We start from the raw sequence: 15,506 nt of genomic DNA, 5'->3' as shown, positions 1-15,506 counted from the left end.
GCCTTACTATACATGGTCGTTTTTTTCGGCTAAAAACGCCTTACTATACATGGTCGTTTTTTTCGGCTAAAAACGCCTTGCTATACATGGTCGTTATTTTTTGAAAAAACGTCTTACTATACATGGTCGTTATTTTTTGAAAAAACGCCTTACTATACATGGTCGTTTTTTTTCGGCTTAAAACGCCTTACTATACATGGTCGTTTTTTTCAGCTAAAAACACCTTACTATACATGGTCGTTTTTTTCAGCTAAAAACACCTTACTATACATGGTCGTTATTTTTTGAAAAAAATTGCCTTACTATACATGGTCGTTTTTTTCATCTAAAAACGCCTTACTATACATGGTCGTTTTTTTTTCGGCTAAAAACGCCTTACTATACATGGTCGTTTTTTTCGGCTAAAAACGCCTTACTATACATGGTCGTTATTTTTTGAAAAAACGCCTTACTATACATGGTCGTTATTTTTTGAAAAAACGCCTTACTATACATGGTCGTTTTTTTTCCGGCTTAAAACGCCTTACTATACATGGTCGTTTTTTTCAGCTAAAAACACCTTACTATACATGGTCGTTATTTTTTGAAAAAAAAATGCCTTACTATACATGGTCGTTTTTTTCATCTAAAAACGCCTTACTATACATAGTGTTTTTTTTTCATCTAAAAACGCCTTACTATACATGGTCGTTATTTTTTGAAAAAACGCCTTACTATACATGGTCGGGTTTTTTTCGGCTAAAAACGCCTTACTGTACATGGTCGTTTTTTCAGCTAAAAACACCTTACTATACATGGTCGTTATTTTTTGAAAAAAAAACGCCTTACTATACATGGTCGTTTTTTGGGCTAAAAACGCCTTACTATACATGGTCGTTTTTTTTTCCGCTAAAAACGCCTTACCATACATGGTCATTTTTTTCCTTTCAAAACGCCTTACTATACATGGTGGTTTTTTTTCGGCTAAAAACACCTTACCATACATGGTCGTTTTTTTCGTTTCAAAACGCCTTACTATACATGGTCGTTTTTTTCGGCTAAAAATGCCTTACTATACATGGTCGGTTTTTTCGGCTAAAAACGCCTTCCTCTACATGGTGTTTTTTTTTCAGCTAAAAACGCCTTACTATATATACATGGTCGTTATTTTTTGAAAAAACTCCTTACTATACATGGTCGTTTTTTTCGTCTAAAAACGCCTTACTATACATGGTCGTTTTTTTTCCGGCTAAAAACGCCTTACTATACATGGTCGTTTTTTTCGGCTAAAAACGCCTTACTATACATGGTCGTTATTTTTTGAAAAAACGCCTTACTATACATGGTCGTTATTTTTTGAAAAAACGCCTTACTATACATGGTCGTTTTTTTTTCGGCTTAAAACGCCTTACTATACATGGTCGTTTTTTTCAGCTAAAAACACCTTACTATACATGGTCGTTATTTTTTGAAAAAAAAAATGCCTTACTATACATGGTCGTTTTTTTCATCTAAAAACGCCTTACTATACATGGTGTTTTTTTTCATCTAAAAACGCCTTACTATACATGGTCGTTATTTTTTGAAAAAACGCCTTACTATACATGGTCGGGTTTTTTTTCGGCTAAAAACGCCTTACTATACATGGTCGTTTTTTCAGCTAAAAACGCCTTACTATACATGGTCGTTATTTTTTGAAAAAAAAAACGCCTTACTATACATGGTCGTTTTTTGGGCTAAAAACGCCTTACTATACATGGTCGTTTTTTTTTTCCGCTAAAAACGCCTTACCATACATGGTCGTTTTTTTCCTTTCAAAACGCCTTACTATACATGGTCGTTTTTTTTCGGCTAAAAACACCTTACCATACATGGTCGTTTTTTTCGTTTCAAAACGCCTTACTATACATGGTCGTTTTTTTCGGCTAAAAATGCCTTACTATACATGGTCGGTTTTTTCGGCTAAAAACGCCTTCCTCTACATGGTGTTTTTTTTCCAGCTAAAAACGCCTTATTATATATACATGGTCGTTATTTTTTGAAAAAACTCCTTACTATACATGGTCGTTTTTTTTCCGCTAAAAATGCCTTAGGACCAGTACGTTAAAGTAGTCCTCTCTTACCTGGGCTTTGTCTGTTTGGTTGAAAAACAAAACATAATGGCAACCGAAAATGACTTACACCTGGAACAAAAATATAAATCACCAAACAAACCTTTTCTCCCCTCACTTTGCTTGTATAAATTATTTCCTGTGCTGCTGCTGCAAAACTGAGGGCGAGCAGACTGCTGCAGGAGCAGATAAACGTTTCACGGTCTGGTGTTCAGCAGACAGCCCTCCAGAGACTCAAGACGAAGAAGCATCATGCAAACTCCCACGTCATCTTCCTTTTATTTCACTGGCTTGAGCAAACCAATTAATTGAGGATTGGAAATCATTAATTTGATTTGGCTTCCGATTACACTATTAAAAAACCCCAACATGAAATGCCGCTCAGCAAAAACCGAAAATGATGCATCATGAAAAATGGACTCAATGGTTGACTGATTACGTTACACGTTTTTAGACATAAACCAAATCAACTTCTTTTTTTTTGGTGAATTTTACTGCGCTCGCGTAAGTAAAAAAAAGCAGTCGGGGACAGCAGGCTCGTAATGATCGCGGCGCTCAACCATGAAACAAAGTGTTGTCTGGAGGAGGGAGGATGGGAGAGAAGCCACACAGGCAACCAGTCCATCTAACGCTCCAGTGTCCAAAAATAAAACGCAGCCAGGCGCAGCCACCAAATAGGCTCACCTAGGGAAAAAAAGAATAAACCGTCTCATGCTCTTGCAGGAGAGCAACAGAGGGGGGCGCTGTCTTAAAGCAGAAGAGCAGAATTTTTTTTCTCTGCAATTTGGCCCTAAACTCCATGGAAATCAACTCACTATGCTTTGTATTTGTTTACTGAACATACTTGGACATCTGAAAAAAAAATGTTGAATGTGTTTACAACACAGAATCTTTGCTTCAGGGTCAACAATTTCATTTTAGATGATTCCTAACAGTGAACACTTGAGTGTTATAAGGTGAAAAATACGCCCATCACAGATGCGTGACAGCTCACATCTTTATTAGAACTGCAGTTACAACAGTAATACTCTGGAAACGAGAAGTTAAAGTGCCTACATTGACATTTCATCTGATCCCGGAATGTTATTTGGTTCTTATTACAACAGCAAACAATGTACACGCTAAATTCTTCAGGATAAATACTGCTTAAGGTCTCCACAGAAAAGAGTGACTTTGGCCAGCATGTTGCGCAATATGGTTGCCACTCGGGACAAATGCGAAATCGCAGAAACAATCGTTGTCGCTAGCATTGTAGCATTGTGCTTTTCTCCCCCCACCCCAAAAAAAAACAAAACTTTGCACAGTTAAGCACAACACGTATTGCACAGTTAAAATATTCTATAAATGTGATTCTAAAAATCCGTCAGGGCAATAAACACGTCCGTTAATGGAACTCAACCCATCTTTGGTTCACGAAAGCACATAAAAGACTCATGAAAAGCCAAAACATTGAGCTATTAAAAAAAAAAAATAAAAAAAGAAATAACGCGATTACATGTGTGACAGAGTACGGTTGATTTACATTTAATGTTTGGTCACCGTCAAACGTATATTTTGTAACAGTACTATATATCCAATACAATATCTAAAAAAGACCGCCAAAATAAGTACAATACGTGTTACATTGACTCCGCCATACTGTTTATACTTAAATCACCACCAAGGGGAATGATTGATTTGAGCATGACATAAACAACATGGGCCATCAACACACACGTACGTATTTTGCTGTGCAATGCATAACTTACACGTCAATGCTAGAAGGTTGTGCTCTTTCTTTTTTTTTTTTTTTTACCTTCATTCCGTTTTCTAAACTATTCTGCATAGAATACATGACATATTGGTGCTCACATACCGGTGACACTTTCAATCGAAATCGCAGGCCATAACATTAGGTACACCATGTCATGAGAACCGCCCCCCCCCCAAAAAAAACTTTTTGTCAACCTTTTTGATCCAGGGAGTGCTCCGTCCGGGGAGCTCATCAGATTGTGCGGGCGGACCTAATGATGTGACCTCCGGTGTATATGAAGGTGTACATTTCGCGCCGCGCGAGGGACTCTCTTACAAATCCCGCCCGAGTCTTTCGATTTCCTCCACCAGGAAGTCGATATCGGAACTTGTCGCGGCCGCGTTGGAGATGACCATGCGGAAGAAGTTGACCTTCTCCCCTTGTGGCTGGTAGCCCACCATCGTGGTGCCGGACTCCATCATCATGGCCTTGATCTTCGGCGCCACCTTTTGGAGGAAATCACACTCAAATGTTATAAAATGTAGTGCAACCTACAAAGCCGATCGCAAATGAATCATTCGACGATATCTGGCAAATGAATGTGCCGAGTGAAAATTTTCAAGCGGCGGGTTACCTTGTGCAACCTCTCTTGTCTCTCTTTACCAGCCGGCATGCCGCGCAGGCTCGGCGGAAGGTACCAGAAGCAGACGTTGGTGTGCTGCGGCTGATAAGAGAAAAGAGCATTTAGAATAAAAGCTGATATGCGCTCACGGGGGACGCGACATGAGGTACCCTGGAACAGAAACTCAGTTTTGCTACAAGGGGGGAGGGGCAAAATGTTATGATGCAGGGCACTAAACTGTTTGCAATATTATCAGTGGACACAATTTGAAAACAACAACACAACTTGTATTTTTGGGGCCGTAAAACGGTAATTCGGGTTGAAACAACTTGCAAATATGAATTATTGCCGTTCATGGCAACAATATTAATGGGCGCATCATCGTGAAGAAAATAATTTTGCTGTACTGTTTTGACTTCTATTTTTCACTTGCGCGACATTACAAGGGACAATTAGCTCTGTGAACGCTTCTTTCTTTTTTTTTTTGGGGGGGGGGGTGCGGGAAAGACAATTTTCACACCCGCAACACTTAATGTATTGTCACTAATAATTTCCGTGTGAGAAAAAAAAAAAGTGCGTAGTGACTTTTGGGACACCTCGTACTCTCATTCATGTTGTAGTTAAAGGAATCAAGTATCCAAGTACCGGCGGCCCGGTAGTCCAGTGGTTAGCACGTGGGCTTCACAGTGCAGAGGTACCGGGTTCGATTCCAGCTCCGGCCTCCCTGTGTGGAGTTTGCATGTTCTCCCCGGGCCTGCGTGGGTTTTCTCCGGGTGCTCCGGTTTCCTCCCACATTCAAAAAAATATGCATGGCAGGCTGATTGAACACTCTAAATTGTCCCTAGGTGTGAGTGTGAGTGCGAATGGTTGTTCGTTTCTGTGTGCACTGCGATTGGCTGGCAACTAATTCAGGGTGTCCCCCGCCTACTGCCCGAAGACGGCTGGGATAGGCTCCAGCACCCCCCCGCGACCCTAGTGAGGATTAAGCGATTTGGAAAATGGATGGATGGATGGAAGTATCCAAGTACAACTTATTGTCAAATGTGCTGTAAACGGCACAGATGAAATTTCTTCCCTCGCAACATACAACAAGAGGAGCCGCCGCGGGTGCCCGCGCCGCCATCAAAAGAAAAGTGAACGTAATACAAGACTCTGAATGATCTCACCTCCGTGTCGAAAACCATCTCGAAGCCTTCTCTGCCTTTGATTTTGTCGTAAAGGTATAACGACAATTCCAGACACTTGTCAATATGTTGTTCGAATCCCACCGTTCCCTTTTAAAAGTCCGAAAAACAAAAATATTGATGAGTGTCTTTCACACGACGGACACCAGAAGCTCTCTCAGATTCTTCTGAAACGGAGCTGCAACAACGCTGACCTTTGCCTTCCACATGAGCCAGAACTTGAAAATATCAACATGGCGACCGCACTGAATAGCCTTGTCGCCGGTGTCGTACGCCACGTCGTACTGCTTGTCCGGCTGGAAGAGGTAGCCGGCGCACATGGAGTTGCAGCCTTGTAATAAGCCCTGGCAAGCGCCGAGAGTGACAATTAAGCCTCCTCAAAAGCTACGAAAAAATGTAAAAAAAAAATACACAAATCCCACCTTTTCTCTGACCAGTATGGCGGAACACTGCAGTGGCACTCCCATCATCTTATGCGGGTTCCACGTGACCGAGTTGGCTCTGCACACATCACACACCCGTCAGCTAACGACTCCCGCTCGGTTTTCCCCGTTTTCCCCAATCCGTGGCGGCTAAAACCTTGCGATGCACGCCAGAGGGGCAAATTTCATTTACAAACCCTGACGGATGTTTGCGGTTGAGCCCCGCTTAATCTCAGGTAGAATTTGGTTGGATTTTTTTCGAACAACGAGGCGCTCTAATCGCAAGAGAACCCGTGGCAGGAAGTAAGAAAGTGCAAATACTTGATGACGTGGCGTTTCTTTACGTTGCAAAAAATAAGAGGTTTTAGTTCAGAAACCGACCAGTGCCGGACGGATTTTTACGGCAGATAATGTCAGCCAATCACGAGCCGATGCGGAATGATGTCATCAGAAACTCGTCAGAGCCCGGCGTTTCTTTTTAAGTCACTCGAAAGTGACCGTAAAATATGATAATTGTGTGAAAAGTCCGTGAAAGGTGACGTCATGAAACGAAAAGATTTTTTCAGTAAAAGTAACATTTGTTCATAACTAACTCCCTTTAATTTGCTTCATTTTTCCAAAATTTTTTCAAATTTTTTTCAAATTTTACAAACTCGTTTTTTTTACTTCAGCCATTTCCTTTCACGCAATGTGTCAAAGTGCCGCAGTCGAGCCAATTACGGCTGAGGAGGCCTTACTCAATGTCTGCTTTTTAAAATTTTGTTATTTTTTTGCCTTAAGTATCACCGACTGGTATCGGCAGCCTTAACGAGTACTCGATAACTTCAAATAAGGCCGCTATTGACTCGATACCTGCTATCTGTCACCGCCCAACTCCAGTATTGTAAAAATTGGATATACTGTAATCGGATCATCACTTTTGGTCGTGACATGTTTTATTTGCACAATTCCCCCCCGCCCCAACAGCTTTGAAATAGTACATTAAATCCTTTTTTTGGGGGGGAGTGGACCGTGGGAGGGCGACAAGACTTCCAGTCCTGAATTTGTGAACTGTTATACCGCACCTCTCGACTCCATTCAGCTTGTGTCTGTGCTTCCTCGACATGAGCAAACCTCCTCCCCACGCACCCTGCACACATTTGTTGTTGTTGTTTGTTTTTTTTTTCCAGGAGTGAGAACACATACTTTCAAATATTAATTTGACACTTATAGGACGGAAAAATCCCTTACGTCCACATGAAGCCACATGTTGTATTTTTCACAGATGTCAGCGATTTCGTCGATCGGATCGAAGGCTCCGTAGACGGTGGTGCCGGCCGTGGCATTCACATACATGGGGACGAAACCCTGGAAGGGAACGACAAGTCGGTAATGATGCTACAATCGCAGATGGATACCAATGACGGCGCGTAGGACAAAAATCGGATCACATCCATCGAGGATGGGATTCGAAAATTTGCAAATGAGTAATGACGAACACATCCATTGAAGATTTTAAAACGATATGCCTGCGAGGATTGTTATATAATCTGTCGACGTGTTTTGCGCCACCGTTTGTGTTCAAATACCAGTTGCTTAAACGGTTAGAACGCAGTGCCGCCGCTGCGATTCGTTAGCCCGTCAATGGTGCTTTAAATGGTTTGTTAGCATGAAGCTAAGCGGAGTTGTGTTTGTTTCGTCGAGTTGATGCTGTTTTTGCTCTGCATTTTTTTTTCTCAAGAGCATGTTGGAAGATGAGTTTGAAATGATACTCAAGTGTTTTGGGGGATCATAGTTTGGTGTCTAGTTACTGCGTATGCTCTTAACATCCACAACATTTTTCTATTTTTAGTTTTTTACTGTTTTGCCATTTCCATTATCACCCATCTCCTAACTTTTTTTTTTTTGTCTTCACCTTTTGCTTGGCTTCGATTACTTTGGCTTCCAAATCAGCAGGAATGACTCTTCCTCTGCAAAAGAAAATTCACTCATCAGCAATCGTTATGATAGCTAAAAAATCCCAAACTATTGAATGTCTCACTTCCAATTTCCATCTCAATACAAAAAAAAAAAAAAAAATCGCAACCTCTCATCTGTGCTGAGCAGAATCAAGTTCTCAGTCCCAAAGCCCAATGCTGCACTGGCCTTTTTGATTGAGTAGTGGCTCTGCCAGAAGAAAGTCTCAATCAGCATTTCATGCGCAAAAACACGACAGGGAAAAAAAAAAAAGAAAAAAGTCTTGCCCGGCCGGCAGTGTTGAACGAACATGCTCAGAGGTGAAGAGGACCAGTCGAGGTGCAGCTGCCATGCCTTTGCTTTTCACCTCAGGGAAGAACTTGTAACGTGCAATCATCACGCCGTACATGTTGGAGATGGCTCCTCCTACAGGAAAACCAGATGGGCTCTTTCAGCGGCCATCGCTACACGACGGCGCACGTGGCTGACAACGCCGCGTCCAATCAAGTCAGACACGAGCGCATTGGCTACGCTCTTACCTGGAGAAAATATTCCATCCCCCTCCCCCTCGGGCCAGCCGATGAATTCTCGCATCTTTTTCAGTGTCAGCTGCTCCATCAGGACGAAGACGGGCGCGATCTCATAGGTGAACCTGTGACAGAGAAAATGGGGGGGGGTTGGGGGGACAGTTACTGCAGTGGACAGCTTATCATGTTATCAGCTTACAAGTTATCATTATTGGTGCTCCCCGTGCCCGCATGGGTTTTCTCTGGGTACTCCGGTTTCCTCCCACATTCCCGAAACGTGCGTGTCACGTGAATGGAACACTCAAAATTGTCCCTTGGTGTGATTGTGAGCACAAATTCTTTGTCAGTGTGCCTGGACATTCTATTTCCTAATGTTATGACTGTCTGTTTTTTTTTTTTATACAGTACAATAAGTGCTGTTTTTGTTTTTTGGAAACATTGGAGGTGGTTATGGTGAACGTCTGAAACGGATTCTTGACGTTTGCATTCATTTCAATGGAAAATGTTGATTTGAGATCCAATTCTATTCGGAAAAAGGCTTACATGTTGGTGTTGGCCGTCGAGGTGAGCCACTCTCCTGCCAAGCCGACAATGTCTAAGCCAGTGGAGAGCTGGTTGAAGAACCTGGGATGACCTGCACATTGACCAATCCAAAAACACCATCAAGGTCAATAGCGCTCGAACAACTGAGCTCCTGGGGGCCTCTTTGCCCCCCGCCCCCTCCGCCCCCTCACCTGTCCTCACGCCATACTTTAGAGTATCCCGACAGTCCACCAGGATCTGCTCCAGGGACTCGGGCTGGTCCGAGAGCTCCAGGTTGAAGCCTTCCATGCCCTCCAACAGCTGGTGCGGGTGGTGGAAGTCCAGGACCTTGGTGGACCTGTCAAAGGTTTTCCGGATGTAGTTGGTGAGGATTTCCACCACCTCCAGCAAGAACTGCATGGTGGGCTCTTCTCCATTTTTGGCAGGTAACAGCTCTGCAAAAGAACTCAACTGTTGTCTCCATAATAGAACGTACTAAATACGAAGATGGGGCATAGGAGATTCGGCTTTATTCCTGCAACTTTTAACACCATAAATATAAAAAGTGTGCACATCCCTGATAAATGTCAGGTTCTTGTGATATAGAAAAAGAGACCCAGATAAATTATTTTAAAATGTACTACACCATGAATGTGACCTTTTTGAGATAGGAAATTAAAAATAAAAAACTTGCATAACTGTGCACACCCTCATCACTAGAATGAACCGATCCCGGTCAAGCTCATGTTAAATGAGGGCTAAAAGCTTTTCCTGACACTTTCTTATGGGTAAAAGGTTCAACCTTGGTTTTACCACAATAGTTTCAGAACACAAGCAAATCTAAGAATGGTGACTATTTTTTTACCATGGCAACATGACGCATCTCTGTACTTCCAAGTTAAATACAACTGAAGCGTAATTGAGCAGTGATTCTTTCCTATTCCACTAGAGGGAGCCAGAGTCCCACTGGTGATACCTACACACTTCTTTAAGTGTCTATTACAGGGATTTTTTTTTTATGTGTTCACATCAAAAGTCAAGAAGTCCATCATTTTCTTTCAAGAAATGTGCATGATGCTCAAATTCAAATATATTTCTTCACCAAAAATAAGATCTGTTTACTATTGTTTACAGAACATTACGTACACTTGCAAAATTTAATAAGATCACCTCCCCCTCCCAAAAAAAATGGCTTTACGAAGATACTTTTGGAATTCATGTGACATTTCCGTGGTGTAGAACCGCATTGCATTAAGCGTTTGTAAAAGTTTGCCCATCTCATGACCGCAGTCAAGTTTGGCACGAACGCAAGCATCATAAAAAACACATTGCTTTCGAAATATCTTCCTGGAAGTGTCAATCAAAAGTACATTATCATACCCACACAGGGTGATTTCACTGCATCAGCTCGTGCAAGATAATTTGGCCTGCCAGCCTGCCAGTGTATTTTAGGAAGGCCAGTGTTGGGATGTACCAAAGTACAAATACTTAGCACGTGGTCTTAAATGGAAAACAATGATCAACATTTTTGCCCATTTTCTGACATTTTATTAAACCAGTAACCAAATCCTAATTCCTTGATTCATCGGCAAAATAGTCGACAGATTACAGATGAATTGATCATGAAAATAAGTGCTATTTACAACCCTATTGGATGCTATATTGTGTGCACCCCCCCCCCCCCCGTCATGCCAATTTATCAAAATGGGTTCTGTATAAAACCGACAGTAAAAAAATACAATTAAATTTTAAGGCTGCAGATTTCCCTACCTCTGGCAAACAGGTTGGAGAAGTCCGTCTCCGTGCGCGTGAAGCGCGCGCACCCGCCGCCGTTGTCGCCCGCAAGCATGAGGCTCCTGGCCGCGCGCTCCTTCAACGAGCCGGCGAACCTGCTCCGGTCCTCCACGCTGTTGTTCTTCTGCAGGAAACCTAACACAGTCCGCGGCGTGTTTACATGATGGAAAATACTCCAATTTGCTGCTTTTCAACTCGTGTTCCTCCTCTCGGGGCCCTTTTCGAAGAGGAGGGCCCCTTATTGTGGGCCGGGAGAGGAGGAGGGTGGGAGGAGGGAGGGCACGATGACGTCACAGCTTATAAACAAACCGCTGCCCGTCAATTCGTAGTCAAGCTTCGCATTTGAGTCTCCAACGCAGCAGATCCCAGATCGCCCACAAAAAAGCTGTTCATAAATCAAAGAATTACAATCTGAATAGCGCGCGCAGTTCCTTTGGAGATTTTGTTTGGTGCAAATCTATTGATGGTCTTTTTTATTTTTTTTTAATGTGGTCTTTTATGATGCAGATGAAGACCGCCGGCTAATTAAACGGTCGTGATGAAAGCAGCGGAACGTGTCGGTCAAAAAGTGTTCCAGCCCACCGGTGCGTGGCAGTCACTATTATGGGATGTGTCAGCTCGCATCGGGGGGGCTGAAATTGACTCTCGGGGAGTATATCGTAAAATCCATCGCTAATTCCTTCCTTTTGTTTCATCAGCTCCCACTCAACAGCGATATAGAACATAATCGATCATTTGGTGCGCATTTTGATGTAAGCCCCCACCCCACAAAAAAAGTATAGAATTCATTTTTGCAGCCTTACCACAAATCTTCATTCCTAATTTTTTCGTACATCCATGAGCAACTCCGCACCAAGCGTCGTAGCCTAAATGCAGAGAAAATAGTCAGCGCAATAAATTGACAGAGCAAATATGGAATTTTAACCAAATGGCGATAACGAGTCAGGATAAACGAGCACATCTTGGGTGATTTCAGCCGTTCGATGGTTCCCCGTGGGCCCTTCACACTTAACCCCTCCATGACCTAATTTAACTTGAAATTAATTATCCCTCAGCTTCAAAATGGCATCGAGTAAAAAAAAAAAAGGTGCAAGACAACACCGGTGCCTTATCGCGGACTGGCAGCCACCGGAGAGAAGGGGAGGGGCCATCAAATGGTAACCCCCCTCCCCTAAAAAAAAAGAGCAATTTCGTGGTGGAGGTGGCTGCGTGCGAACAACAGCGAATCCACATTTTAACCCCCTGCTTCGGATCATTACACAAATCAGTGGCCTGTGCTCAGCTGTTTGGATCAGGGTGTCGCAATTAGAATAAATTCTATATGAAACATTTAAAATACACCCCATAAATGTATTTTTAAAAAATGTAGCCCCCCAAAAAAACCCACAAATACACACAGTTCGTTTTTTTTTTTGTTGTTTTTTTTTTTTATGGCAGGAACACGCATGCTATTCACTAGTCTTGTTTTGTTCTTGGAAAAATATTTCCTCGGGCTGCAAATGTTCAAGTGTTCCATTAAGGCCAATTTAATATGGCTCAATTAATTGCCACTTTAGGGTCTCTTTCCATTCATGCATCCATGTGGCCCGCTCGCCACACGGGCAGACGGAACAACAACAAAAACAACAATAATAATAATAATAATAATAATAATACGACTAATAATAATTAAAAAATAATAATAATGTCTAGCGGGTCCGTAATGCAGCAAAGAAAGAACCCATTTCGCCGCCTCCCTCTCTAACCCCCCCCCCCCCCCACCCCAATGGAAATGATGAATGACCCACGAAATCGGCCTCAGTAACACGCGTGAAATCGCCTTTTATCTGCCGTGCACCTACTTGAGCCCGCTGGCCGTAAATTTGTCGCGTTGGGATCCGGATCGCCATCGGAAGAAGAGGACGGTGCAGACGCCATCAATCCAGAGCAGACTCCGAGCCAAAGTCCTCAGCTTCTCCGCCCCCCAACCCCCACTCCCCAAAAACCAAAAGAAGGAAAAAAACCCCAACAACAAAAAAATTCTTTATCCACGTTTTCTTTCTCGCTTAAAAAATGTCTCTTTTTTTGGTGGGGCGGTTATCCAAAAAGAGAGGAACGATTCACTGGTCGGGAGAGAAGAAAATCCACATGTGTTGTTTTGATTCAACTAAAACAAAAGATTTTTCAAATTACACCAAATTGCATTGTGTGCGTGCAAAAAAAAAACCCGCAGACGTTTTATAATCTAGTGTTTGATTAAAGCGCAATTGGGGCAAAATATTCTATTGGCAAAGCCAACGTGCATCCTTCATGTTTCAAATAAAAAAATAATAACACACCGTTTCAATTATTGATCAAGCAAACTGTGCACAAACCGTATCCGATCCATTTTTAAAGGGAGTTCGATGCCGCCAAAGCCCCCCCCCTCCACCTGTTACAGCACGTGCACAAATAATTTTCTCGAGTTGGCGTGCGCACGCACTCACCGTTGACGTGACGACGAGGCGCAGTCCAAAGTCGACTTGAGCTCCTCCACTCGTGCGATGCCACGCAAGGTGACCTTGTCCAGGCTGGAGTTGACATTTAAGCCCACGAATGACGAGTCATTCCAACCTTGGTCGGGAGTTTGTCTTACCTTCGCCTCCTTGCTCTGCGTGGATCTATCTGCGTGTCTCTCTCTCTTCTTCTGAGCTCAGTGAGACTTTCTCCTTTTTTTTGGGGGGGGGGGGGGGGGAAATTGATGCTCTCCTCCGAATCCCCGTCACGGACCTCAAGTTTGATACTGGTGGAGCAACAAATGTGAAAAGAAGGGGGGGGGGGCGAGAGGATGGTGTGTGTGAGTTGAGTGAGGAGGAGCATTTAAAGAAAAAAAATGACATATAGCCACAATCTATCCTTCAATCGCTTATTATATCGTACCCCCCACCGCCACCCCCACCTCCCCCAATACTATCAAAAGCCTTTAGTATTCCAGAAACGATCACGCGCTTTTTTTGGTTTCAGATGACGTCATCGTTGCTTATCGTGATTTAGGACGTGCCTGCTCCCCCCACTTTAAAGGCATTTCAGAGACATTGTCGAGCGTCCCTATTAAAAGTGTCCGCTAGATGGCAGTAAGCAACCAAATATCAACCGGCGCGCAACCAACCCTTTCGCCGGTCATTCCGTACCTTCTTCCAAACGAGTGGACGGCGCATTTCTGCTTGGCTTGTCGTTGTAACGTCACAGGCAAAAGGGAGTTGCGCAACGATGCAATATTTGTTGGAAATACATAACTTCGCCTAACTTCCAATCACCTCTCGCGGCACACTGATGTGTTACGGCCTCTCTTCATTCCATCCATCCGTCCGCCAGTCCTCAAGTGGTCCTAATTATTAATAGAGCCCTGAATGTGGAACGCTGTCATCATAAGACGCATCATAAGTGTTGAGAGCACTCCAGTGACGCCAATAAATCGACTTTTTAAGGCTTAGGTTGTGTTTTCAGCACCGGACAGCTCCACAGCCACGAGGTGACACACAGGCAATAATTCCATTTCCGGCCCCTTGACGTTCATTTTTTTTCCCTCTGGGAGCATACCTGTCGCAGAATTGGTCGACTGCGCACATGCTAAGCCCTAAATTCTCATTGTAGACCCTCAGAAGAAAGATTACCCCAGGGTCTAATTTTTGTTGTTGTTGTTGTTAAAAGGCTGCTACCGGAACCACTCAGTCTCTTATCTGTCGGTCTCTCTGCCGCTGGAAGAAAAGAAAAACAAAAGGAAAGAAAAGCGAGGTTCAGTCCATTTCTGTCTCATTTCAAGAGCTGCTCAAATATGTCCACAAGATGGGGCACAATCCAAATGGAGCCGTGAGAATGAAATAAATCAGCAGACGTCACGTGTACCTCGAAATCATGTCCTCAAGAACTAGAAACATGGAGCTACAGTATCTACTCAGCTGTGAACGCAGAAAACAGTACCTTGCTCAAGGGAGGGCAACCAGGAATCTCGGGCCCCACGAAGGAAATCCAAAATATATTTTATGGGCTTGTGTCAGTTACGGTCCCTTGGAATTTCTCGGGGGATAGGAAACCCAGATGATCCCCTGTTTTGTAATACCCTAAAGATGTCACAAGATGGCAGCAGAGCACGACTTTTGTCTCATTGAAGCTCTTCAACTCACTTCAACATACTGTACTTGCTTGGCACCAACATGGCGCAAGATGGGGATGAAACACTGCCCGTTGTCTAATTGGAGTGCCTCAACTCACTTCAACTTAGTTCCTTGGCACAAGATACTTTTGACTAAACGAAGACCCTTAACTCATTTCATTGCAATTTGGCGCCACAAGATGGCGCCAAAGTAACACATAATTGCTTTGGCCTAAAATAAGTGAAGAGGTGAATTTGCAAGTGCCAAAGATTTGGTGCCAACACTGACTGCGATTTCAAAGTATTCATAATTCACCCCGCACCCTCGTCTAATGTCCCAGTTCAAAATCTACAACAACACAATCCCCCAAATGCGGCAAAATGTGTTATGGTCTAATCAAACCAAGGTTGAAATTTTTGGCTAGAATTCCAAAAAGGTATATTTGGCGCAAACACAACATTGCTTATCAGAACGAGAACACCTTACCTGCAGTGGAGCATAGCGGTGGAAGCATCATGCTTTGGGGCATATTTTTTTCTTCTTCATGTTAAACTGGGGCCGAAGAG

General features: G+C 43.1%; 2 protein-coding genes across 3 annotated transcripts in view; one reads left to right on the top strand and one right to left on the bottom strand.

Moving 5' to 3' along the window:
* The window catches only part of LOC127611984 (electrogenic aspartate/glutamate antiporter SLC25A12, mitochondrial-like), an 81,542-nt gene extending 68,709 nt beyond the window's left edge, over window positions 1–12,833 (top strand). The window contains exon 19 of the mRNA XM_052082806.1: window positions 12,756–12,833. The gene's annotated coding sequence lies outside the window, so the exon portion shown is untranslated. The remainder of the gene's footprint in view (window positions 1–12,755) is intronic.
* LOC127611986 (glutamate decarboxylase 1-like) lies at window positions 3,856–13,598 on the bottom strand. Of its 2 annotated transcripts, none has more exons than XM_052082811.1 (17): window positions 13,294–13,598; window positions 12,670–12,974; window positions 11,632–11,694; window positions 10,805–10,963; window positions 9,247–9,489; window positions 9,056–9,146; window positions 8,525–8,637; window positions 8,296–8,411; window positions 8,116–8,195; window positions 7,945–7,999; window positions 7,281–7,397; window positions 7,115–7,179; window positions 6,051–6,129; window positions 5,823–5,972; window positions 5,611–5,718; window positions 4,457–4,546; window positions 3,856–4,328 (listed from the first exon to the last, which is right to left on the bottom strand). In XM_052082811.1, the coding sequence occupies exons 2-17, from the start codon at window positions 12,743–12,745 to the stop codon at window positions 4,155–4,157; spliced, it is 1,779 nt and encodes a 592-aa protein (XP_051938771.1). In that variant the 5' UTR covers window positions 12,746–12,974; window positions 13,294–13,598; the 3' UTR covers window positions 3,856–4,154. The 2 variants fall into 2 exon arrangements, with proteins under 2 accessions (XP_051938771.1, XP_051938770.1); XM_052082810.1 differs by having other exon boundaries at window positions 12,670–12,930.
* Window positions 13,599–15,506: the final 1,908 nt, after the last annotated feature.

Source organism: Hippocampus zosterae, chromosome 12 (assembly GCF_025434085.1).
Source record: "Hippocampus zosterae strain Florida chromosome 12, ASM2543408v3, whole genome shotgun sequence".
In the NCBI taxonomy this organism is placed as follows: domain Eukaryota; kingdom Metazoa; phylum Chordata; class Actinopteri; order Syngnathiformes; family Syngnathidae; genus Hippocampus; species Hippocampus zosterae.
The sequence above is the reverse complement of the archived record's forward strand: the minus strand, read 5'-3'. Positions and strand labels throughout refer to the sequence as shown.

Coding starts and splice junctions, on each gene's coding strand:
- LOC127611986 (XM_052082811.1), bottom strand. CDS start 12,745: ATGGCGTCTGCACCGTCCTCTTCTTCCGATGGCGATCCGGATCCCAAC. Junction 8,412..8,524: donor GGATGGAATATTTTCTCCAG/GTAAGAGCGTAG, acceptor GTTTTCCTGTAG/GAGGAGCCATCTCCAACATG. Junction 5,719..5,822: donor GGCTCATGTGGAAGGCAAAG/GTCAGCGTTGTT, acceptor GACTTTTAAAAG/GGAACGGTGGGATTCGAACA.